The sequence below is a fragment of the Triticum urartu genome, chromosome 4A (assembly GCF_056163025.1).
Source record: "Triticum urartu cultivar PI428250 chromosome 4A, HENAU_Tu73, whole genome shotgun sequence".
Taxonomy (NCBI): domain Eukaryota; kingdom Viridiplantae; phylum Streptophyta; class Magnoliopsida; order Poales; family Poaceae; genus Triticum; species Triticum urartu.
Window position 1 is genome coordinate 400,440,004 of NC_141876.1, and position 25,335 is coordinate 400,465,338.

A 25,335-nucleotide genomic window follows, 5' to 3' on the forward strand; every position below is an offset into this window, starting at 1 on the left:
AAAGATGAAGATGCCAAGCTCTAAGGGAATCATGACCGTGGCAGGAGACTACAGGAAGTCGTCTGCCTGCGCAGCAGAGAGCAGCTGGTTAGCCAAGTCCCTCGTGATTGTAGTAGAGAAACGGCTGCTTGACCGGGTTGTGGCAATGGCAGGCAAGCAGCCGGAAATGTCACCCGACCCCAAGGAGTCGGAAGCCGAGGGCTCGTTCAAGCCAGCCAAAGAAACAAAGAATATACCTTTGGACCCGGAGCACCCGGAGAAGTATGTTGTCATTGGCGCAAACCTTGACAGTAAATAGGAAGGCGAGCTCGTTGATTTCCTCCATGAGAATCGGGACATCTTCGCATGGTCCCCCAAAGACATGCTAGGTGTACCGATGGATTTCGTCGACCAAAAGTTACACGTCCGATCTGATACCAAGCCAGTCCGGCAGCCCTTGTGCCGCCTATCAGAAGAGAAAAGAAGAGTTGTTGGAGAAGATATAGCCTGGCTCCTGGCAGCCAGCTTCAACATGGAGGTGTTCTTTCCAGAATAATTAGCCAATCCAGTCCTAGTGCTGAAGAAGAACAAGCAGTGGTGCATGTGCATTGATTATACCAGCCTCAACAAAGCATGCCCCAAAGATCCATTTGCTCTGCCCAGAATCAACCAAGTGATCGACTCTACAGCCGGATGTGAGTTGTTGAGTTGTTTGGATGCATACTCCGGGTATCACCAGATCAAGCTGGACCCGGCCGACAGGATGAAGACCGCCTTCATCACGCCATTTGGAGCCTTTTGCTACCTGACCATGACGTTCGGCTTGAGAAATGCCGGCTCCACCTTTCAGCGTTGCATGCAAAAGTGTCTCCTCAAACAACTCGGCAGAAATGCTCATGTCCATGTGGACGATGTGGTGGTGAAGACAGAGATGCATGGGACGCTACTGGAGGATCTCATGGAGACTTTTGAGAACTTGCGCCGATTTCAGATCAAGCTCAACCGGGAGAAGTGTGTCTTTGGGGTGCCAGCTGGCCAGCATCTTGGCTTTATGGTCTCAGAGCGCAGCATAGAGTGCAACCCCGTGAAGATCAAGGCCATCGAAAGGATGGAAGTACCCACCTGACTGCTGGATGTGCAAAAATTTACCGGATGCTTGGCATCTATTAGTCGTTTCATCAGTCGGCTGGGCGAGAAGGCTCTTCCCCGATACCAGCTCATGAAGAAGACCACCTTTTTCTTGTGGAATGACAAGGCGGACGAAGCTTTTCTCGAGCTCAAGAAGATGTTGACCACCCCGCCTGTCTTGGTGGCCCCGACTCCTAAGGAACCAATGCTCCTCTACATTGCTGCTACCAGTCGAGTCGTTAGCACAGTCATAGTGGTTGAACGGAAAGAAGAAGGCAAAGCCCTACCAATCCAGAGGCCGCTATATTACCTAAGGGAAGTAATGTCCGCCTCCAAGCAGAACTACCCCCACTATCAGAAGATGTGTTATGGCGTGCACTTTGTTGCCAAGAGACTGAAGCCATACTTCCAAGAGCACCCAATCACTGTGGTTTGCACAGCTCCGCTTGCTGATATTATTGGAAGTCGAGATGCCTCGGGCCGAGTGGCCAAGTGGGACATAGATTTGGCCCCCTACACCATCTACTACCAGCCTCGCACCGCCATCAAGTCACAAGCACTGGCCGACTTCCTCGTCGACTGGGCCGAGACCCAGTACTTGCCGCCGGCGCCAGATTCCACCCATTGGCGGATGCATTTTGATGGTTCAAAAATGCGCACCGGTTTTGGAGTCGGTGTCGTTCTCACCTCCCCCAAGGGCGACAAGCTCAGATATGCGCTACAAATTCACTTTGCCGCCTCCAAAAATGTTGCTGAATACAAAGCACTCATTCACGAGCTCCGGCTTGCCAAGGAACTCGGCATTCGCCGGATCCTGTGTTACAGAGACTCCTATTTGGTGGTCCAGCAGTCATCAGGCGACTGGGACGCCAAGGATGAAAATATGGCCAGCTATCGCTTTCTCGTATAGCAACTCGGTGCATACTTCCAAGGGTGCGAGTTCCTTCATGTGCCAAGAAATGACAATGAGCACGCCGGCGCCTTGGCACGAATCGGCTCCACCCGGCAAGCAATACCAACTGGTGTTGCCTTGCAATGACTCCTCAAGCCATCCGTCAAGCCATCACCAGAGTGAGATTCCATATTTGTGTCGGCTCCTCCTAAAGCAGACAGATCCGACTTGAGAGCCCCACCAGCCGTCATGGGAACTTCGGCAGACAACCCGGGGACTGCAGCAGTCGGCCCGGGGACTTCATCAACTCAGCAAGCGGCGGCCGACTCCAACCCACCGCCTCCTAGCCCGGCCGCCCTCGTACAAGTGGCAGTCCTGGCAGTCGATGAAATTGCAGCACCTTCATGGGCCCAGCCCATCCTCAACTTTTTGGTGAAAAAAGAGCTGCCAACCGACGAGATCTCGGCCCGGCAAGTGCAACGCCGGGCGGCAGCATACACCATAGTCAATAGAGAGCTTGTGAGGCGCAGTATCACTGGTGTTTACCAGCGCTGCATCGAGCCAGAGCAAGGCCAGGCAACCCTCAAAGATATCCATCAGGGCGAGTGTGGTCACCACGCGGCCTCAAGGGCTCTGGTGGCCAAGGCTTTCCGGCATGGTTTTTTCTGGCCAACTGCCCTAGAAGACGCCAAGGACTTGGTCCAGAAATGCAAAGGGTGCTAGAAGTTTCGTTCAAAGCCTCACCAGCCGGCTTCTACACTCAAGACTATTCCCATCACCTGGCACTTTGTCGTCTGGGGCCTGGATATGGTGGGACCATTCAAGACAGCAAGAGGTGGCTTGACTCATCTGCTTGTCGCGGTGGACAAGTTCACAAGTGGATAGAAGCAAAACCAATCAAGAAGTTGAATGGTCCGACTGCGGTGACTTTCATCTCCGACATCACCATTCGGTATGCCATACCACACAACATCATCACCGACAATGGCACGAACTTCGCCAAAGGTGCCTTGGCCCGTTTCTCCGTGACGCAGGGCATCCGACAGGACCTAGCGTCTGTTGCCCATCTGCAGTCAAACGGCCAGGTGGAGCGAGCAAACGGCCTCATTTTATTCGGCATCAAGCCCCGACTGGTCGAGCCTCTGGAGCCGTCGGCCGACTGTTGGCTCGACGAGCTTCCGGTCGTCCTCTGGAGCCTGTGCACAACACCGAACAAGTCAACCGGCTTTACGCCTTTCTTTCTCGTCTACGGTGCCGAAGCCGTCATCCCGACGGACGTAGAATTCGACTCCCCTCGAGTCACCATGTACACCGAAGAGGAGGCAGAAGAAGCACGACAAGACGGCGTCGGTCTGCTGGAAGAGGGCCGGCTGTTGGCACTCAGCCGGTCCACCATCTACCAGCAGAGCCTGAGCCTATACTACAACCGAAAGGTCAAGCCAAGATCCTTCCAAGCAGGAGACCTTGTGCTCCGGCTGATCCAGCAAACAGCCGGCCAGAACATGCTCTCGGCACCTTGGGAAGGCCCCTTCATCATCAGCAAGGTGTTGGTCAACGACTCCTACTACCTCATCGACGCTTAGAAACCTCGAGCACGCAAAAGAGATGACTCCAGCAAGGAGACGGAGCGACCATGGAATGCGAACCTCCTTCGAAGGTTTTACAGTTAAAAAGCAGTATGTATCACGCCGACTTTTGTATTAAGTACAAAGACTCCGTGTTCCCCGAGTAGAGCTCGGGGACTGCCCTTCTTTATCTATAAAAACAAGTACTACGCCTATCATTTATGTCATTTCTTTAATCTGTCTGGCACCGGGTTCGACCAGTCGACCCGGGGACTTGCCGCCTTGTACTATGAAATGCTTCCTGCAGCCGGACAAGTAGTGTGTTGGAACCCTAGCTTTCTCCTGCCAGAGGCCGCAGCCTGCAGAGCAGCTGTTCGGTCAGCAGGAGTCAAGGCGAAAAGGGGTGCCTGCATGAAAAATGGCTAAGCACTTAAGGCATTTACATAGTCCAAGCCGGCTTCTCGCCTCACCAACCGGTTGCTGAGCAACCGGCCGACCGGCTTCTACTTAACTTGCCAAGAAAACTCTAGCCAGCCAAGTACTTGCCTTCCCAAAAGTGACTAAGTACTTGACCCAGCCACAGTCCGCAGAGCGGCTGTTCGGCTGGCAAGACGGCAACCAAGGGAAGGCGGCAAAGGAAAAAGTCAAAAGAGTAGAAGGCAAGGAAAGGTAGAACTCGGATAAAATATTTACACATCAAAGGCACTTGGCCGACCTCCAACATAAGTTCCAAATACACCCCGCGGGTGGAATTGTGCGAAGCTAACAAAGTTCGTTGAGACTAATAAACAGGGAGAAATAAAAAGTAAAGTGGCACCTAGGGATCGGCGGACGGGTTCAGCGGAGTGGTGGAGTCGGTGGTGCCGGCTGGTCGAGCGGCCGGCTGGTCGGTCCCCGCTTGGTCCCCTCTAGTGGCAGCCGGCTCATTCAGGTCTGACTCATTGCTGGAGGCGCTGTCGAGTTGGGGCTGGTCGTCCGCTCCGACCTCTGGCGCCTCCTCTTCGCCTTCCTCATCCTCGTCTTCTCCCTCGTCACTGGAGTCGATCACCTCAGCTGAGTCCTCGCCCTCCTTCGGGTTCATCCCAAACCACTTGGGTGGTGCCTCGGTGCCGTCCTCAGCCGGCTCCAGGATGAAGACTCTGGTGTCGGTGTACTCGGCAATGGTCGCCGCCCGCTTAACGAGTTCGCCCTCCACTGCCACCAGCTCCTCCTGGGCCTCCTGTCGGAACATGGTCAACTGGGCTAGATATAGCCCAGGGTACCACGCCTTGATGAACTTCAAGGCCCGGCGCGCTCTGGCCCGGGCCGAGGAGCCCTTCCACGCCTCTAGCCCAGGATACCACGCCTTGATGAACCTCCAGCCAGTCGGCAGTCCGGCTGGGGGTGCGCGGGGCCGGCCTGTCGGGCCACAAGGCGGCGATCGCCTAGGCGCCGACACGCTGAAGGCGGTGCAGCATCTGATGAGTTGGCCGAAGACGGACATGGATGCTGAGAAGCTGAGAAGCGAAGAGTGCGAGGGGCATTGGCAGCGATCCTCTCGCCTTCCGCCCTTCGTTCTTCACGATCGGCCTCGATAGCCTGGTTGGCGGCACCAGAGTGGCCTGGAAAGAAGTCCGCCAGGACTAAGTAAAAGAGTCAGAACAAAAAGAGAAAGAGGCCGGCTTGGCTAGAGGTTGGCGACTTAAAAGAAAAGTAAAGAAGGACGCCTACTGTCGGTGTCAAAACCGGTGGATCTCGGGTAGGGGGTCCCAAACTGTGCGTCTAAGGCGGATGGTAACAGGAGACAGGGGACATGATGTTTACCCAGGTTTGGGCCCTCTTAATGAATTAATACCCTATGTCCTGCTCGATTGTTCTTGATGATATGAGTATTATAAGAGTTGATCTACCACGAGATCGTAGAGGCTAAACCCTAGAAGCTAGCCTATGGTATGATTGTATCTTGTCCTACGGACTAAACCCTCCGGTTTATATAGACACCGGAGGGGGATAGGGTTACACAAGGTCGGATACAAGGGAGGATATCTACATATCTATATTCCCTAGCTTGCCTTCCACGCCAAGGAGAGTCCCATCCAGACACGGGACAAAGTCTTCAATCTCGTATCTTCATAGTCCAACAGTCCGACCAAAGGATATAGTCCGGCTGTCCGGAGACCCCCTGATCCAGGACTCCCTCAGTAGCCCCTGAACCAGGCTTCAATGACGATGAGTCCGGCGCGCAGTATTGTCTTCGGCATTGCAAGGCGGGTTCTTCTCCAAATCCTGAATACCTGCTAAGTAGTGTCCGGCTCCCATAAATGTTAGACTTCTTGGCTTCTGTGCCCAATAAGGGCTATCTTCCATGCGTCGAGCGAATGCGAGGAGCCAGGGCGTTTTTACATTCGCCCCCCTAACCAGGTAAATAAATCGTCTATTAAAGGGATGGGGATTCTTAGATCCAATCCACTCCATCCTCCCACGACGAGAATCCATCGGAGCGCGCTCGGAAAAATCCATTCCATCATGGCTGGCCACCGCAGCTCCTCCTCTCGCTCCCGTAGCCCTAAGCCCGGTGATTGGGAGAAGTGTTCCGTCCCACACAGCCGATTAGTAGAGTTGCGGGCCCAGGGATTTCTCCCTCTAGCGTATATGGTCCCCGTCCGAGCCGGGCTCGCCACCTATAATGGCGGGGAGCAAGCGGAGAGCTTCCCAGTCACTCTAAGGGGAGCGGGTATGCCTTATCCCTTACTTACTAAGGGGACTCGGATTTCCAATTCATCTGTTCCTCCATGGGCTCCTAGAGTTTTACGGCCTCCAGCTGCATGATTTCACCCCTGCTTCCATATTACACATCGCCGGTTATGTTGCCCTTTGTGAGCTGTTTCTGGGCTGCGAGGCTCATTTCAAGCTGTGAAAAAGGCTATTCTGCCTTGTGCCCCACACACATAAGGGGTCACTTTATCAAGTGGGCGGAGCCGAAATATGGCGCATCACTGAGACTGGATACCTGTCCAGTACTCCGAAGAAGACATTCGAAGACTGGCCTTCGGAGTGGTTTTACATGGAGGACGTCCCCCTTCCAGACCCTATTCGGCGGGGTCTTCCTGAGTTCAACAATGCTCCTCTGAAGAAACACCGAAGCTGGCGCCCACGGAGCCCCTAGGAGGAAGACAACGGAGAAGTCCTTTACCTGATGAACCGCATTAAAACGCTGGCTCAATCAGGATTGACAATAATAAAGGTTATGTCAATATGCATAATGCGGGGGGTGCAGCCACTTCAATATCGAGGGCACCCCCTGTGGTGTTTTAAAGGGGAAGATGATGCCACCCGTTGCAAGCGCAAGGGACCGGACTCCGCTACTGCTTTAGCAAAAATTCTGTCCGAGGTGTTCAAGGGAGAGGAAGAGGAGTTCATCCTTATTAAGCCATGGGATGGATTCTCCATGTACAACCCTCCAAGCTGGGTGAGTTGTACCTCTTTACTCCCAACCTTCCCACATTCTTCGTCGTAGGTACTGACCCTGCCATTTCACGGTAGGAACTGCGAAAAGCTGTACGGGAGGTCAATAGCCCACCTCCACAACCGGAGGACCCTGACCGGGCCCTTGATCCCGGACTCGAGGAGGATCCAGACATATTCGTGGAGCTGATAGACAGGCAATTCTATCAATTGAGCTGCGATGACGCCATGGTGACCATAACGGCCGACTATCCTGGACTACTCCCTGCGTCGCATGTAAGAAAAACCAAAGTCCCAACTCCCAAAAAGGATGCCCTTTTATGCACTTCACCTACCGTACACATATGGTGTTTTAGAGGGAAGCCTTCGGGACGCCGTGCCGAACCCGCAGCAACTCGCCAACAAGAGGCACCGAAGCCGGGTAGGCCAAAAAGGAAGGCAGTCAGGATGGAGACGTCGGCACAGAGGTATGACACAAAACCTCACTCCGTGGTTGTCCTCTTTCTTACAATATAATGACGTCTGTGTTTCCTAGCAGAAAAAACGCTCGCCGGACTATATCCGGAGAGGTTGCCGATCACGCCTCGACCAGTCGGGCTCCAGAGCCGGACATAGAGGCGGAAGCTAACGCGGGACAAACGCCGGGCGTTCCTCCTATAGAGGATGCGGACAGACTATCCGCTACAAATTCCAAAGTGGAGAGCGCCATGAATCACAGGCGTCGCCGGGCCGTACTCCGTGACGCTTGTTTCTCCCCAGAGGCATTTGATGCCTTCAATTCCAGAGACGCGTACATCCGTGCCGCTCAAAATGGTCTAGCCAGAGCCACGGACCAGTATGTAAGGGATATACGGGTAAGCAAATCTGACGATTATATGTATCAGTAGCCCCTGAGACTTGAAACAGTTGACATAACTAATTTAAGGATCATTATTTGTGTAGGTTCTTACAGAGAAGAATTCTCAATTGTCTCAAGACCTGGACGAGTGCAAGGCCCAGCTAGGGGCCGCTGTTGCCACGTTGAAGGAGTCTGAGGAGGGTCCCTCTAGTAACACTAGTTTCCATTGCAAAGAATACGGGTACCAGGTAGTATGCGGCATTTATGCAAATCTAACAATAGATGTTGCTGGTGGCCCCGGAGTGAATCCGGAGGCCATGGCGGTGGATGCGGCACGTGATCGACAGTGAAATTCTGGCGAGCGCGTGCTTACGTGAGTCTGGCAGGAGAAAAATGATCTCCAAGACGCCAATATCCGGCTGGGCGTGGAACTGAAAGATGTCCGAGCCCAGCTTGCGGACTCCGTGAAGGAGAATAAACGGCTTCGACGCGGCATTTTTAGTAAGTGCTTGAACAACTTTTAAAGGAGTTCGGCGAAGAAGCCGGCTAACAGAGTTATGTCTGCAGGTATGCTGACGGGTCGTCCTGCGGAGGAGATGCCTGGGTCTTCGGGTGATCTTCTACCAGAGCTCTCACAGCTGCACGAACAAGTTCGGCAGGTGATGCAGGGTATTGCCCAAGCCTTGTGGCCATCCGCGTCCCCGCCCGGAGGCATAGGGGAGCTTATAGAGAAGCTCAAGGGAGTGCGGCGGCGCTTCCGATTATGGAAGATATCCGCCTGCCGACAAGGTGCAAGGGAAGCCTGGGCTATGGTGAAGACGCGCTATACCAAAGCGGACCCGAACCACATGGCCGAGGTCGGACCTATCGGGCCTGATGGGAAAGAGATCCCCGTCAGTTTAGTGTATGATCAAGTAGAATTAGCCACAAAGTATTCCCAACAGTATTGTAGGCTAGACAGCCTGTTGGACGGTATAGAAGAAGAATTGAATCAGTCTTAGCGACTGTGTAATTCAAGTGACATATGTAATGTCCCTAGCTGGATTGTAAATCATTTGTCATGGCGGACCTTTTCGCTTCGACCTCTGGACCTGATAGTCCGGAGTGTATCTGAATACCCGCTCGGTTATGTAAAAACCAGGGTATGCATGGAGACCAGGCGTAGGGGTCATAAGTGCTTGAACAGACAAGTACCCAACTAGTTATGTTATATTACATGGGTAGTAAGAAACATCTTCCAGGGAGAATAGTTATGTTAAGGGTTCCTTTCCCTGGGTACGCATGCCCTAACGTGCATATTCGAACTGCGAAAAGAGATGCAGGAAATAAACATCTGGGGGCATGTTTCAAATTAGATAAAAGTCATCTTTTATTCACCAACTGAATATTCCCTTAAGAACGCTAGCTTTCGGCTTCACCCAGTCTGAGGTACACATCCGGCTGACCCGGCAGTAATAATCGCAGAGGTGCTCCCCTTATGCCCTAGCCGAATTAATGGGAACGTAGGGCATAAATACAAGATCCAGGCAACCCATCTTGGCCAAAACTTAAGTCATATCGATGCATATAATGGCGAAAAAAGGTACATGCAGGAGAATAACACATGTATGGGACGTAAAGCCCAGGAAAATAGTTAGATTAAGCTTCTGTATAAGAAGCCCCCAGGTATAATGAGCGCAGTTAGCGTGTCAAGATTGTGTAACCAAGACACAAGTATAGCCTTTAAGGGCCTTGAAGAGAGTAAAAATGGAGAAAGAGAGAAAAGACAGATATGCAAAAAATTGAGAGAGGTGAGGAGACGAACATAGAGTCCGGCGCTAGGCGTAGAATCGGCGCTAGGCGTAGAATCTTCGGAGTCTGGCTGCATTCCATGGGTTTGGCTCGAGTCGATTATCCGATGCATCCCACAGACGGTATGCTCCACCGGTCAGAATCTGGTCAATAATGAAGGGACCCTCCCATTTGGGCTTGAGCTTGTTCTTTTTCTTCTTCGGCAGGCGTAGAACTAGTTCACCAATGTTATAAGTTTTGGCCCGTACTTCTGTGCTTTGATACCTTCGAGCCTGTTGCTGATAGAATGCGGAACGGGCCTTTCCCACATCGTGCTCCTCCTCCAGGGCATCCAAACTGTCCTGCCAATCCAGCTCGGCCTCTTTTTCTTCGTACATGCGCACTCGAGGTGAGTCATGAATTATGTCGCAAGGCAAAACCGCCTCTGCGTCGTACACCATAAAGAACGGTGTGTATCCGGTAGTGCGATTCGGCATGGTCCGCAGCCCCCATACTACGGAGTCGAGCTCCTCTACCCAGTGCGTGTTTGACTCCTTTAAGGACCGCACTAATCTGGGTTTAATGCCGCTCATGATAAGACCATTCGCTCGCTCGAGTTGACCGTTAGTTTGCGGGTGATAGATAGAAGCATAATCGAGCTTTGATGCCCATGTTGCTGCACCAAAGTTTCACCTCATCGGCTGTAAAGTTCGTGCCGTTGTCAGTGATGATGCGGTGGGGGATGCCATAACGGTGTACGACCCCAGATATGAAGTCTATCACCGGTCCGGATTCAGCCATTTTGACAGGTTTGGCTTCTATCCATTTGGTGAATTTATCCACCATGACCAGTAAGTATTTTTTTTCTTATGGGTTCCCCCTTTAAGGGATCCGGCCATATCAAGCCCCCAGACCACAAAGGGCCAAGTAATGGGGATTTTTTGGAGAGCGGTAGGAGGCATATGGCTCTGGTTTGCAAATAGCTGGCAACCGACGCAATGCTGGACCAGATGCTGCGCATCTGCCCAGGCCGTCGGCCAATAGAAACCTGTAAGGAAGGCCTTGCTTAAAAGGGCCCGGGCTGCAGCGTGATGGCTGCCGAGTCCGGCATGGATTTATGCCAAAAGCTTCCGCCCTTCCTCTTCGGAGATGCACCTTTGAAGGACTTCGGTAGTGCTTTTCTTATAAAGCTCTCCCTCGTGGACCTTGTAGGCTTTAGATCGCCGCACTATGCAGCGTGCCTCATTTTGGTCCTCGGGTAGTTCCTGCCTGGTTAGGTAGGCCAGGAATGGTTCTGTCCACGGGGCGATGACGGCCATTATTACGTGGGTTGAAGGTGTTATTTTGATGGCAGAGCCTCCGATTTTGTCAGAGTGTTCGGTATCTGGGGTTGTGGCCGGGTCCGGACTATTGTTGCCGGTGTCCCCTTCCCATACCACAGATGGTTTAAATAGTTTTTCCAGGAAGATGTTCGATGGGACAGGGTCGCGTTTAGCGCCGATACGGGCGAGGATGTCCGCCGCCTGGTTGTTTTCCCGAGCCACATGGTGGAATTCAAGCCCCTCGAACCGAGCTGGCATTTTGAGGACGGCGTTACGATATGCCGCCATTTTCGGATCCTTGGCATTGAAGTCTCCATTTATTTGGGATACTGCGAGGTTCGAGTCCCCACGCACCTCCTGGCGTTGAATGCCCATGGAGACTGCCATCCGGAGACCGTGTAATAGGGCCTCGTATTCGGCTGCTTTATTGGAGTCTGTATATAGTATTTGGAGTACGTATTGCACTGTATCTCCGGTGGGGGACGTCAGGACGATGCCAGCCCCCAGAACAGCCAGCATTTTAGAGCCGCCGAAGTGCATGATCCAATTGGAGTATGCGACGTACTCTTTAGGGAGTTCGGCTTCTGTCCATTCGGCTACGAAATCGGCCAGTACTTGCGTCTTAATGGCTCGTCGTGGTTTATATGTTATGTCGAACGGGAGGAGCTCGATAGCCCATTTGGCAATCCGTCCCATGGCATCGCGGTTGTTTAGTATGTCGTTGAGTGGTACTTTGGAGACCATCGTAATTGAACACTCTTGAAAGTAGTGTCGTAATTTCCGGGATGCCATGAATACCGCGTATGCTATCTTTTGATAATGTGGGTACCGTGATTTGTATGGAGTGAGGATGGTGGATACATAATATACCGACTTTTGAAGTGGGAATTTATGTCCGTCCATCTCTCGTTCGACGATGAGCACTGCGCTTACAACTTGGTGACTTGCCGCTATAAATAATAGCATTGGTTCGCCAACATCTGGCGCGGCCAAGATTGGGTTGGTAGCCAGGATGGCTTTTATTTCTTCTAGTCCGGCCGTGGCTGCATCCGTCCACTCGAAGTGTTCGGTGCGCCGAAGAAGGCGATAAAGTGGTTGCGGAGTGCTCGCTTACGCCTATTATTTGAGGCGAAGGTCTCAAAGACTGTTAATATTGTATTGTTATCCACGGGAGGGTGTTTTGGATGTGGAGATCCTCACCGCTCTTGGCCACCTGCCGGAGTACCCAACATGCTCTAAGGCTATGTGTTGATATGGTATCCGTTGTACTATGAATTTTGCAGGGCCCGTTAAGCCATCCCTCCAATACGGTTCCATGCCCTGTAGTGGGTTTTTTCTTCTTTGTAATTGAGTCGGGCGACTTATGAGAGTGCACCCTTTTAGTTCAGACTGGGGGTTTTGTCAGAGCAGGATTGTCCCAAAATTGTGTTTGGGTTTTCCAGGCGCTTTCCATCACACAATATTTCCGTACTATGGCCGCCAAGTCAGCGAAGTGTGCTATGTCACGGTGACTTATGGCGTTGAGGATTCCCTTGTCCGTGCAATTGTTGCAAAAGAACGAAATTGCATCTTCCTCGCAACAGTCCTTGACCTTGTTCATTACAAGGAGGAATCTGGCCCAATAGTGATGTATTGTCTCTTGGGGCGCTTACCAAATGGGGGAAAGATCGTTTGTACCTGGGTGGGTGGGTGGATTTAAGTCCAAACCTTGACCCAATCTGAGATCCCGGGGCAGGGGAGTTTCCGATCTTGGAAGTCTGGGCTCCGAGATGTTGCTCCGCGGGTTCGGTATGCGACCTGATTCTAGGTTCAGGGTTAGGGCGATGTCCTCCTGTGAGCAGGTATCCGACTCGGAGAGCTCGGGAATCCAGACATAGTTCGTCCTCAGGATAGAGGGAGAACCGCCGCATTGCTCCTCCACCACCGCTATTTGATGGGTGACCGACGAAGAGTTAATCTCCCTTTGGTTAGGTTTAAGCCCGATCTGATCATAGTCCGTGGCGACTCCCAGAGCGGCGATGCGATCCAAGAGCTCATTCAAAGAGGAGAGCTCCATTGGACCCATCTGCTCGGCGAATTTTGAGCCGATGTGGAGGCTATTTTCGATGACCCGAGAAGTCATCGTCGACGCAGCGGCCGTGCGGGCGGTCATGACGAAATTGCCTAGTCGGAGAGTTTGGCCTACAGCCAGGGCTCCCCCAGAAGTGATGTTGTCCTTGACAACGAGATGAGCCATCCCCCCTTATGATGACGACACAGTGGAACTCTCAATGAAAGCACCAATGTCAGTGTCAAAACCGGCGGATCTCGGGTAGGGGGTCCCGAACTGTGCGTCTAAGGCGGATGGTAACAGGAGACAGGGGACATGATGTTTACCCAGGTTCCGGCCCTCTTAATGGAGGTAATACCCTACATCCTGCTCGATTGTTCTTGATGATATGAGTATTACAAGAGTTGATCTACCACGAGATCGTAGAGGCTAAACCCTAGAAACTAGCCTATGGTATGATTGTATCTTGTCCTACGGACTAAACCCTCCGGTTTATATAGACACCGGAGGGGGCTAGGGTTACACAAGGTCAGTTACAAGGGAGGAGATCTACATATCCGTATTGCCTAGCTTGCCTTCCACGCCAAGGAGAGTCCCATCCGGACACGGGACGAAGTCTTCAATCTCGTGTCTTCATAGTCCAACAGTCCGGCCAAAGGATATAGTCCGGCTGTCCGGAGACCCCCTAATCCAGGACTCCCTCACCTACCATCAACCATATCCTCGATTTCGCCAAAGCCGGCCGTCAGCATCACCTCCTTGTCGGTCCAGGCGGAACGTCCAATCTCGAACTCGGCGAGAAGACCCGCCTCCTTGTCCTCCGCCTCCTTCTGGGCCTTCTGGAGATGCTCTGCCTGGTCCGCCAGCTGTGTGGCCAACCGGTCACGTTCTTCAGCCAGCTTGCTGCAGTCCACCTCTTTGGCATGCATCGCGGCGTTGGCTTCACCCAGTTGTCATTGAAGGATGGCGTTGGCCACTACAAAATCAGAAAAAGAAGGAAATGACAACAATCAGCAAAGAAAGATGTAGTGCCAGGAAGATCCGGCCTGACTGCTCAGCAGTCGGCCCGGATCTTAGGGACTACAGCCCGCGGGTGCGCCAGTGCGCCCCCGCAGAAAGAAGAGGACTTACTCCGGCTCTCCGACAAGTCGGCGGCGTGTTGATCCAACTCCTGGACTCTGGAGTTGAAGGCGGCCGCGCGGAGGTTATGATAGTCCTGCAGCAAATATATTAGTACTCGGAGCTTGCTAATTAGAGTTCCGGGCCGCCTGCTCAGCAGCCGGCCCCGAACTCGGGGACTACACCCAATGTGTGTGCTGGCGCGCCCCCACGAAGCAATACAAAAATTGAAAATAAAGGAGCAAGAGGTATACCCGGATGGCCTCTCGTGACTCCAGGAACGCCTTGTTGCAATGCTTGAGAGCATTGGCCTCGGCGCGGAGTTTGGCTTGGACCTCCAGGACCGCCTTGTTCAGGTGGGTCATCCCGCCTCCCTGCGCCCATCCAGCAGGCGCGGCGCTGGTCGCCTCGGTGTACAGGATGGAGGAGCTCGCGGTGCCGACCTCCAGTGGGCGTGGCGCCGAGGCCGCCTTTGCAGGCCGGCGGCGCAAGGGTGTGCGGGCCCCGGGAGTCGTGCCCGTCACCATCTCATTTCCGGCCGGCGGCACCGGTGGGTCAGCCGACTGCTTATCTCGCGCCTCCTCAGAAGGTGGTGGCGGGGGCACAATTACATCCGGAATGGCGGCGTGGCCGCCCTCCCTCTCCATGGTAGGGTGCTCGCCGCCGGTTTCCCAGTCTGCGCCACAAACTTCGGTGGTGGTGGCGCAGAGTTCAGGGGCATGACGAACGTCGCCGACTGACGGCGCGCGGCTTCCTTAGCCTGCTTCTTCGCCGCATCAGCTTCCTCGGCCTCCGCCAGCTTCCTCAGGGCGGCGGCCTCCGCCCTGTCGGCCTCTGCCTTCTCCAGGCGGGTGGCGTCCTCACGCGCCTCCCGCGCGTTCCGCTCCGTCGCCTCCCGGAGGTCGGCTTCCCGATCGATCCGCCGGGTGGTGGTGGAGGTCTCCACCGACCCCACGATGGAGGCACCGGCCGACTTCTCAAGAGTGAGCGGGGCCCTAAATCAAGGGGAACGAAGTAGAGAAGACTCAGATGAGATCATCAAGAAAGGAGAAAGTACGAAGGAAGTCAGAACTTATGCAGAAACCAGCGGCCGCGTCTTCACCACCTTGCGAAAGCGGTCGGCTTTCGCGGCCGCTTTGTCCCGCTTGGTCGCCGCAGCCAAGCCCCTGGGTTTCTTCGGCCAGCTGCAAAACAGGCTCAACACGGCTCTGTGCTTATGCACGCCACCTCAGGCTGCCGGCGCGCCAGACAAGCTCGCGCCCTACTGGTCGGAGCCCGGCTGGCGGCGTGGGACAACTTCCCCCGTGTCGTCATCTGGCCAGTCCTCGAGGTTGGCTCTGAGCCCTGAGCCGCCTGCAGCGCCGGCTCCTCCCTCGGCGTCGTCCTCCAAGGCCGCCGCCCCCAAGTCGGGGTCATCTACGTCGCTCTCCGCTCGGTCGGGGAGAAATCGATGCTCCAGCCCTGCGGCGCTGGCTGCCGACTGGAGGAGGGTGCTCTGTCCAAAGAGCCGGCTGGTCAGATTAGACAAATGGAACCCGGCAAAGAGGAAGAAAAATAGAAGGAAGGGAAAATTACCATAGGCGGAGGGGTGGCATGGGAATACGTCTCCTTGCCAAACTGCCACTCCTCCGTGAGCTTGCAGTTCGCAAGGTAGTTCACCATGTGAGCTACCTCTGCGTGAGGCATCTCTTTGGTGCACAGCCGGCTTGGATCATGATGACCGCTCATCTGACTTATCATGTGAGGGTGGCCCTGGAGCGGGAGCACCCGACGCGCCACGAAGGCAGACAGCAAGTCGGACCCGGTCAGGCCCTCCGACTGTACCAGCACGCGGAGCCGTGCGACGGCGGCGGCTCTAGAAGGCGACAGCGTCTTGGCCCGGTATGACTAGTTAGGCCGCTTCCTAGTCGGCAGGCCGGCAACGTAAGCCGGTAGGTTGACCTAGTCACTCTCCGCAAAGATGCTCTTCACGTAAAAGTACGACTGCTGCCACAACTTCACCGACTGGATCAGCGGGATGGAAGGAAATGGATTGTCGGCCCCCGGCCTCCGCACCATGATGAAGGTGCCGCATTGAGCCGGCACCCCTGCGACGATGGTGCCAAGCTTGGAGTAGAAGAACTCCCCCCAGAGCTCGATGGTGGGGAGGACGCCGAGGAAGCCTTCACACAAGGTGACGAAGGCGGACAGCAGCACCACCATGTTCGGGGTGAGGTGGTGCGGCTGGAGATTGTAGAATTTGAGGAAGTCTCAGAGAAAGCCGCTTGCCAGCAGGCCGAGGCCGTGCAGGCAGTGCGAGCGGAAGATGACCCGCTCGCCCTCCTCCGGCGCCGGCGATATCTCCCCCTTCAGCGCGAGATGAACCCCCACGTAATCCGTGCGGGGCAGCCGCCGCGTCTGGCGGAGGAAGTCGCTGTGGTCCTCATGAACTGTGGAGCCGTCCCAGGCTCCGGCACACGCCATGAGGATGAGGGGCTGGCAGACGAGCTCGATGGAGACAAGCTGCGGCAGCGCTTCGGCAAGGCTCGGGCGCTGCGGCAGGGAGAAGGAGTGGAAGAAAGAGTGGGCGGAGGGGTGCGCGTGCGTTCCCGCTTCCCCTCCTCCCCCTACTTATATCCTGCGGGCTACGAAGCCAAGGGGTGGGCGTGGGAACGTGGGATTAACTGTGCCCACGCCCCCACCTTTACCACGCGAATATTGCGTGCATTAACTCCACGGAGAAGCCCAACCGCCTACCTCAGCCGTCGCGGATCCGCTCGCAGCCCGAGGCCCGGTGGTGGCGGTCCCGACCTGCGTTCGCGTCCCGTCATGCGCGTGGGCTGGCAGGACGACCCGGCCAGCCAGCGCCACGTGGCATGCCCATAGCAGACGGCAGGCAGAGAAGCTTATCAAGCACGCGGCCTGATTCCCACCAACACATTCAAAATCCCAGAAGGATCCAACTCGACACAACCAATTCCCGCCGGCCGGCTCCTCATGAGTCGGACGAAGCTTCCTTCAGGGCACCCAGAAGAGGAAACTATTGAGGCTCCCCGGCTCCTCAACCGTGGCCCCTCACCAGCTTCGGGGACTACTGTCGAAGTAATGGGCCACGGGTAGCCTAACCCGAGCCCCCGAGCCTTTCAAGACAACGGGGCCAGCTGCGCCCCTCAAAGACGTCAAGATAAAGACTCCGCCTTCTGGCGGCTGGTTGGACAAGCGGCCGACTGGTCGAAGGCGGCCGAATTCCCGAGGACGGCATCCCGATGGGCCGACTCCTAGAGAGCGGCCTCCAAAGAGGCCGGCTCCTAGCAGTCGGCCCTTGGTGCCCTCAAAGTCTGTGCCCTCATCAAAGAGACAAGACGGGGTACGGCTACAGTGCAAGCCTTCCCCCCAAATCCAGGGACGGGCGTGGCCACAGTGCCCCGTACATGCAAAGATCTCTGCACGAGGCTGCACTGTTGCCTCTCCCCCCATACGTCACACCTGACAGACGGAGTCCTGTTCCCACGAAGGCCTGTCAGGTACGGCTTGCAGACGGCGGGCCCTACCTGGCAGCCAGAGCCCTGGAGACGGAGGAGGCTGGGGCAGCCGGACCTCGGAGGAGCCGGCTACCAGCAGGCGGCCAATCCCTCCCTCGGGCCCCATACGCCATCAACCAGACGAGACACAGAGAGGCAACAGTGATCGCCCACCAGGCGGCGGGACTGTAGCCACGCTTCCCCGACCAAGCCTGTGTCATTAGCGTTACGGCTACAGTGGTCAGCAGCCAGCAAGACCCGCAAGCGGCAGAAGCGGCTTGTCGGCTCCGTACCAGACCAGACTGCGAGGCCCACCAGGCGGCGGGCCCCAGCTATCGGCAAAGAGGCCGGCGACCAAAGAGAATGACGATCAGGCCCTACACCCGGCCAGATTACCATTGTACCCCTGGGGGGTAGGCCTATATAAACCCCCAGGGCACCCATGCAAAGGGTTCGGCCCTGTTAGGACTAGACTCATACCTAGAGGAGGAGAGAGCGTCCTTGCCTTCCTGCACCTCTAGCAAACAGCTCGAGGAGCACCATTGTACCACTTACACATTAGTGATCATGCGGAGACCCCACAGAGCAGGACTAGGGGTGTTATCTCCTAGGAGAGCCCCGAACCTGGGTAAAGTACGTCGGCGTTCATGTCTACGCCTCATCCCTCTTCCAGGCACCGGCGACGTTCTACTCGCTCCCACCATGATAAGCCATCCTTTGGCATATGTCGCACCCAACCCCCGACAGAGATGATGTTATGTCATTGTTGATAATTTCCCTTCGTGTTTCATGATTCACAATTTGTCAAGAACGAGGTATTTTAAATCCATCATTTTCTCTTCTCTCAAGACATCTTTTCAACCAATCAATCTCTTCATTGGAGTTATCTTGGGTTATATTTCACCTAAAGCTTTTCCTAAGGATTGTTGCTATTTATGGTGCTTATAAATGACCCAAGTTCTTCACTTATCCTCCCGGTGAAATAAGCTTCTCGTCTCCTTGTTGATATAAATCCAATCTACTGTTTCCGCTAGTGGCAGAATTTCACCTCAAATTTTGAGATGTTTTCCATAAGCCCACAACAAGCTTATTCGTTTCGTTGTTGGTTTTCCAACAACTCCGTTATAATTTTCTTGGAAGGGTGTTTTCCAAACTCATTTGTGGTAGAAGTTGGCATTTTCTTCTCCATTCTTTCATTCCAATGATCGATCCTCTATTCTTTCTCACGGAGGCTTTGTGATGTTGCTCTTTTCACTCATCATCTCGAATTGTGAGGATCGTGTTCTTTTCGTGCTTATCCAATTAACCTGAGTGTTGTGTCATCTCTTCAAGTTCTTCTCATCTTATCAAGTCTCGCATTCTTTTCAACCGGGGTGCTGTTCGAATTTGTTCTTCCTTGTTCCTTGTTTATCTTGTTTCAACCAGAGTGGTTTCAATTCCTTCTTCTCCATTGTGCTCGGCATTCATAGTTTTGCAACCTACAAGGTTCTAGTAATGTTCCTTGTTCCTTTTTTCTAACGGAGTGTTTTCAACTTTGTTCATCTTCGTTGTATTCTGCCTTTCTATTTGTTCAACCTCTCAAGGTTCCTTGGTTTCACTCGTTTGTCAAAGAAGCAACTTTGTTTTACCTCTTCATCTTTCGTTTTTCCCTCCGGTGCCATCCTAGATCTCGGGACGATATCCTCTTGTAGTGGTGGAGTGTTGTAACGCCCCGAGACCGTTGCGCCAGCTGTCTTCCAGTTATTCGTTGTCTTTGCCATGTCATTTTCTTGCGCGTTGCATCTTGTCATGTCATCATTTGCATTGCATCATCATGTTTTCAAAACTTGCATTTGTCCGGGTTCCCCCAGTTCCGTCTGTTGTCCGTTCTAAGCCCAGACACACTTGCACGTGCCCGCGGCACGTCCGAAATATTATTTTGTAAGTGGCTGGAAAATGTTCTCAGAATGGGCTGAAAGTTGGCATGCCGTGTTGTTATGTTGTCAGTAGGCCGCCTGCCAAGTTTCATCGCATTCGGAGTCCGTTTGAGGCCCCAACGGATAACTATAGCGACATTATAGTCGGTCAAATCGTCGGACGTTTTCGGTCTCCGAAAACAGTCGCCGGGCCTCTCTCTCTTCTTTCTCTCAGCCCAAGGCTTTCTGCACAGTCCACTACCTACCGCCAGGTCCAATCTAACCTCTCTCGTCAGCCCGCGGCCCTCCTCGCGCGCGCGTCCGAAAGTTGTCCCGAACCCGACCCGAGCAATCCTGACCGATGGATCTGGATCATCCCCAAACATCCCCTAATTATCTTCGGTTTCTCTTTTGGACTCCATAATCCATTTATTCCGGACCGCCCGATTGCAATCGGAGGATCCAAATCATCCCCCTTTCGTATATATATAGACCCTAGTCAATTTTTAGACCCAAATCCCTAATTTCTAGGATCCTCCTAGTTGCTGCCGCCACTCCTCTTGTCTCCTCCCACCTCAGGATCAATCCCCATCCAATCCGTGTGTGCATCCCCGATCCAAAATCCTCTCGATCTCTCCCCACCAACCACTGGCCTCCTCTGCTTCACTTCGAGACCCCAACAGCCGAGCCCCTTGTGCGCCACCCTGCTCGAGGAGGAGCTCGACCTGTTGCCGCGACCACCACGGGCGACCAAGACCAGGCCGTCCCCGCGCCGCACCCTGCCTCTCCTTCCCTTTTCCTTCTTCCCCTGTTTCTTCTCTCTCCCTCACCACGCGGTCTCTCTCTCTCTTTCTTCAGGGAGAACAGAAGCATGCCCCGCCATGGCCGCCTCGTCCCGGAGCAAGCTCGTTGACATCCTTCGTCTTCCTGCGCCGAGCGCCGCCACGGATCCGGAGAACGCCCTCTGCCTCGCCAAGTCCCGCGCCAAGCCTCCGCGTCGCCGGAGCCCTGTGCAGCTGCGCTGCTGCCTGTCTGCACCTCCCCTACTTTGTGTCGCCGCCGCCGTGCCCCGCGACCCCACCTGCAAGCTATCACAGTCGCTGCTCTACTTCAGATCGAGCAGAAGAGGACGCTCGCGCCTCTGCCCGAGCGCCTCCAGGACCTTGTCCGCCCCGCCGCGTCGTCGGGTCCGGCCGCCAGGAGCCTCCAGCTTCGCCATCGTTGTCGTGTCGCTCTTCTGCTTCCATCGTCGCCCGCGCGCCAAGTTCTGCCGCACCTCGTTCATGGATGAAGGAGCATGAGCTCCCTCCTCCTCATTGCACGCATCGCCCGCCGGAGTCGCCCCGGTCGCCGCCTCATCAAGCTCATCGACGGTCGTCCTGCCTGCAAGCGTCCCCGGTCATGAGTTGTGACCCTGTTAAGCGCTGCCTCCTCTGCTGTCCAAGCCCGTTCCCGGCCAGAGCCGCCGTCCGGGAGACCCGCGCCCCTGCCGGACCTGCCTCGCCGGAGCCTCGCCGGTCTTCTCGCCATCGCCGGCCTCCCCTGCTCCTACATCGAGCAGGAGAAGAGTGCACGCAGTCAGCGCCTCCACTCGCCCGCGTTGACCCGAGCTGCTGTGTCGGCCTGCCTCCCATCCAGCGCTGAGGCCTGGCAGCGGCCCGGCCTGCTTCCCCTCCAACTCATGGGCCAAGCCCATGGTGAGCCACCGCTGCGCCTCCCGTTCCACTGTTGGGCTAGTTAGAATCGGCCCATATGGTTTTTTCCTGCTACTGCGATTTTGTCCAATTTCCAGAGAGTGCAGTTTTACAGAAAACCCCCCAACTTCATGCATATGATAACTCACCAACCATGCATCTTTTGTAAATAACTTATATATGAAAAATGCTTAGAATCTTGTCTAGTTTCATTATATCCAACTTTCATGCATGTTTAAAATGTTTAAAATGTTGTTTGATTAAATTTTCTCCTATGCCATGTTAAAATGCTTTATTTCATAACTTAATAACCGTAGCTCCAAATTTAATAAACTTTATAAGTAAATGGGGTAGAAAAATGCCTGGTTTAACATGGTGTACTTACTTTGCATGTTTAATAACTCTAAAATTGTGTTTAGGGCAGAATAGTACCAAACCCAAAATATGCACATGAGGATTTTTCCGGACTTGTTGCTTGTTGTTCCAGCCTCATTTAAATTTGCCTAGATAGGTAGTTTTATTATGCTTCCACTCTTGCCATGTTTAATAACATTTAACATTGTTGGGTACATAAACGAGAGAGAACTAAATAATTGACGTGGTGTTTCGTCAATATGCAACGGAGTTGCATATTGAGCTCCACTTAATTTGTAGGATTGTTTGTGCATTTTGCTTTGCCATGCCTCTTTAAACCGGACATGCATCATACTTGGATGTGCATCATGCCATATTTATGTGATGGTTGTTTACTATGTTGCTTGCTTCTTTCCGGGTTGCTTCCCTTGTTAGGTTCGGTTCTGTTCCGGAGTTGTGAGGATTCGTTCGACTACGTCCGGTTGTCTTCTTCATGGACTCGTTCTTCTTCCTTGCGGGATCTCAGGAAAGATGACCATACCCTCGAAATCACGTCTATCTTTGCTTGCTAGTTGTTCGCTCTATCGCTATGTCGCGCTACCTACCACTTGTTTATGATGCCTCCCATATTGCCATGTCAAGCCTCTAACCCACCTTCCTAGCAAACCGTTGTTTGGATATGTTACCACTTTGCTCAGCCCCTTTTAAAGCATTGTTAGTTGCAGGTGAAGCTGAAGTTTGTTCCATGTTGGAACATGGATATTGTTGGGATACACAATATCTCTTATTTAATTAATGCATCTATATACTTGGTAAAGGGTGGAAGTCTCAGCCTTATGCCTGGTGTTTTGTTCCACTCTTGCCGCCCTAGTTTCTATCATACCGGTGTTATGTTCCTTGATTTTGCGTTCCTTACGCGGTTGGGTGTTATGGGAACCCCTTGACAGTTTGCTTTTAATAAAACTCCTCTAGCAAGGCCCAACCTTGGTTTTACATTTGCCTAACAACCTATTACCCTTCCCTTGGGTCGGCCAACCCAAGGGTCATCTTTATTTTAACCCCCCCCCCCAGCTAGTGCTTCTCTAAGTGTTGGTCCGAACCGAGCTGCCTGCAGGGCCACCTCTGGGAAACTTGAGGTTTGGTTTTACTCATAGCTAGTCTCATCCGGTGTTGCCCTGAGAACGAGATACGTGCGTCTCCTATCGGGATTGTCGGCACATCGGGTGGCTTTGCTGGTCTTATTTTACCATTGTCGAAATGTCTTGTAACCAGGATTCCGAGACTGATCGGGTCTTCTCGGGAGAAGGAATATCCTTCGTTGACCGTGAGAGCTTGTGATGGGCTAAGTTGGGACACCCCTACAGGGTTGGAACTTTCGAAAGCCATGCCCGCGGCTATGTGGTAGATGGGAATTTGTTAATGTCCGGTTGTAGAGAACTTGAAACTTAACTTTATTAAAATGCATCAACCGTGTGTGTAGCCGTGATGGTCTCTTTCCGGCGGAGTCCCGAAAGTGAACACGGTTTTGGGGTTATGGTTGTCTGTAAGTAGTTTCAGGATCACTTCTCGATCACTTCTAGTTTACGACTGTTGTGTTGCTTCTCTTCTCGCTCTCATTTGCGTAAGTTAGCCACCATATTTGCTTAGTGCTTTGCTGCAGCTCCACCTCACTAACCTTTCCTACCCTTAAGCTTGAATAGTCTTGATCTCACGGGTGTGAGATTGCTGAGTCCCCGTGGCTCACAGATACTTCCAAACAGCTGCAGGTGCCGATGATACCAGCGCAGGTGACGCAACCCAGCTCAAGTGGGAGCTCGATGAAGATCTTGCTCGTTGTGTTGTTTCGTTTCCGGTCGATCAGTAGTGGAGCCCAGTTGGGGCGATCGGAGATCTATGCTTTTGGGGTTTGTCTTCTTTTATTTTGGTTCCGTAGTCGGACCTTGATTGTATTTTGGATGATGTATGTTTAACTTGTATTTGTGTGAAGTGGCGATTGTAAGCCAACTGTTTATCCCTTTCTTATTTAGTACATGGGATGTGTAAAGATTACCCCTCTTGTGACATGCCTACCATGCAGCTATGCCTCTAAGTCGTGCCCTGACACATGGGAGATATAGTCGCATTGTGCGTGTTACAAGTTGGTAATCAGAGCCATCCCCGACTTAGGATCCCCCTGCTTGATCGAATCGCTGACGTTGTTGAGTCTAGAATAAGTTTTGAGTCTTAGGATTATATATATATCGGAGAGTAGGATTCCTTTTACTCCTCGGTCCCTTGGTCGCTCTGGTGAGGCCTCCTGGCGTAGAGTTTTGACTCTTCTCTTCTCTAATTTCATGAAAAAAAATTAGGATCACGCGGGTATCTTGGAATCGTTCCGATGGTTTTGTGACGAGAACATTATTCTTGGTGCCTCCTGACATTTAGGGGTTGTGGCAGTGTCCGGGGAGTTGAGATCCGAGGTGTTGTCGTCACAATTTTATAGTTGCAGTTCTGGAATACCTGAGTTTCGCCGACATCGAAAAGAAAGTACCCCATATGTGTTGTCGTCATAATCTTATTCAGTACATGGGATGTGTAAAGATTACCCCTCTTGTGACATGCCTACCATGCGTCTATGCCTCTAAGTCGTGCCCCGACACGTGGGAGATATAGCCGCATTGTGGGTGTTACAGGGTGAGAGGGAGAGGGAGAGAGAGAGAGGTTGGCATGGGGTGCAATGTCGGGTGTGTGAGGTAAATACATTTGGTAACAGAGTGGACAAAGGGGGTTGTGTAGTTGAGAGAGTTAGAGATTGAAACATGGAGAGAAAGAATGAATGTGTGTTGGAAACCAATAGCTTCCTAAGGTGGTTAGGAGAGGAAGATTGACCGATACAGGAAGTATGTAGCGTGTGTGCGCGGGGGGGGGGGGCTAAAAACAACATTTGAATGTAGATAGTACAAGACTTAATATCGATGTTTCAATTCGGTGTACATTGTAAGATTTGAACTGAGGACCACGCATATGGGTAATTATTTCGAATTCGTACCATACTAGGTTTCGAGAAGTTGACATTGACTCGATTTGTGGTGCTATTTTGTAGGTCATATGTTTGAATCCATCCAAAAGTTTTCTCACTACCATGGTGTTCATCATATACATATGAATTTGTATAAAAAAGGTAGCGTGGATACAGTGAAATGCGAAATCCACGTTAGAATTGGAGATCGCTATGTGACACACAATCTAATTCAAATAACTAATTATGTGACACACGCTCTAATCCACGTTAGCGTGGATACCTTGGATACCATTTCTTTTTTTGAATAACTCCTCATTAATTAATTTATAGTATCTCATTTCGAATGACTAATTATTTGCAAGGAAAACACGAGCATGGTAATACATACAGATTCATTTGCAAATGAAAGAAGATTCATTTGCATTCTCAAATCTCCTCTCAAATGTAGGCGCACCAGGCACACCAGGGTCGTGTCGTGGTGGCCGCGTGTGTCGTACGGTGGCTTAGCACCCACCCACCCACACGGACGATGCTTCGGTGCCTTAAGGCACCTACCTTTGTGTCTATGACATGTGGGCCCAACAGGTGGCTGGCCCACATGTCAGTGACCTAAAGGCAGGTGCCTTTAAGGCACCGAAGCTGCGTCCCACCCACCCCCCTCCCCCCCAAAAGGACGACGACAAAATAAGTTCATGCTTCCACATTTTGGATTGAAATATCTGGCGGCCCCAATTCCAGCCCTGCAAATCCTCCCTTCTCCATTGTCCCCTTCCGCGCCCAGATT

The 25,335-nt window shown here is 53.0% G+C and overlaps 1 protein-coding gene and 1 long non-coding RNA gene across 2 annotated transcripts; both read left to right on the top strand.

Annotated features, from left to right (window-relative positions):
• The first annotated feature begins 2,248 nt into the window (after positions 1-2,248).
• Positions 2,249-2,722, top strand: LOC147975969 (uncharacterized). The gene has a single exon (XM_087520666.1). The coding sequence runs from the start codon at positions 2,249-2,251 to the stop codon at positions 2,720-2,722; it is 474 nt and encodes a 157-aa protein (XP_087376792.1).
• Positions 2,723-20,038: 17,316 nt separating this feature from the next.
• LOC147975970 (uncharacterized) lies at positions 20,039-23,561 on the top strand. Its single transcript, XR_015601262.1, has 2 exons — positions 20,039-21,199; positions 21,986-23,561. It is a non-coding gene; the product is annotated as an uncharacterized LOC147975970 (long non-coding RNA).
• The last annotated feature ends 1,774 nt before the right edge of the window (positions 23,562-25,335 follow it).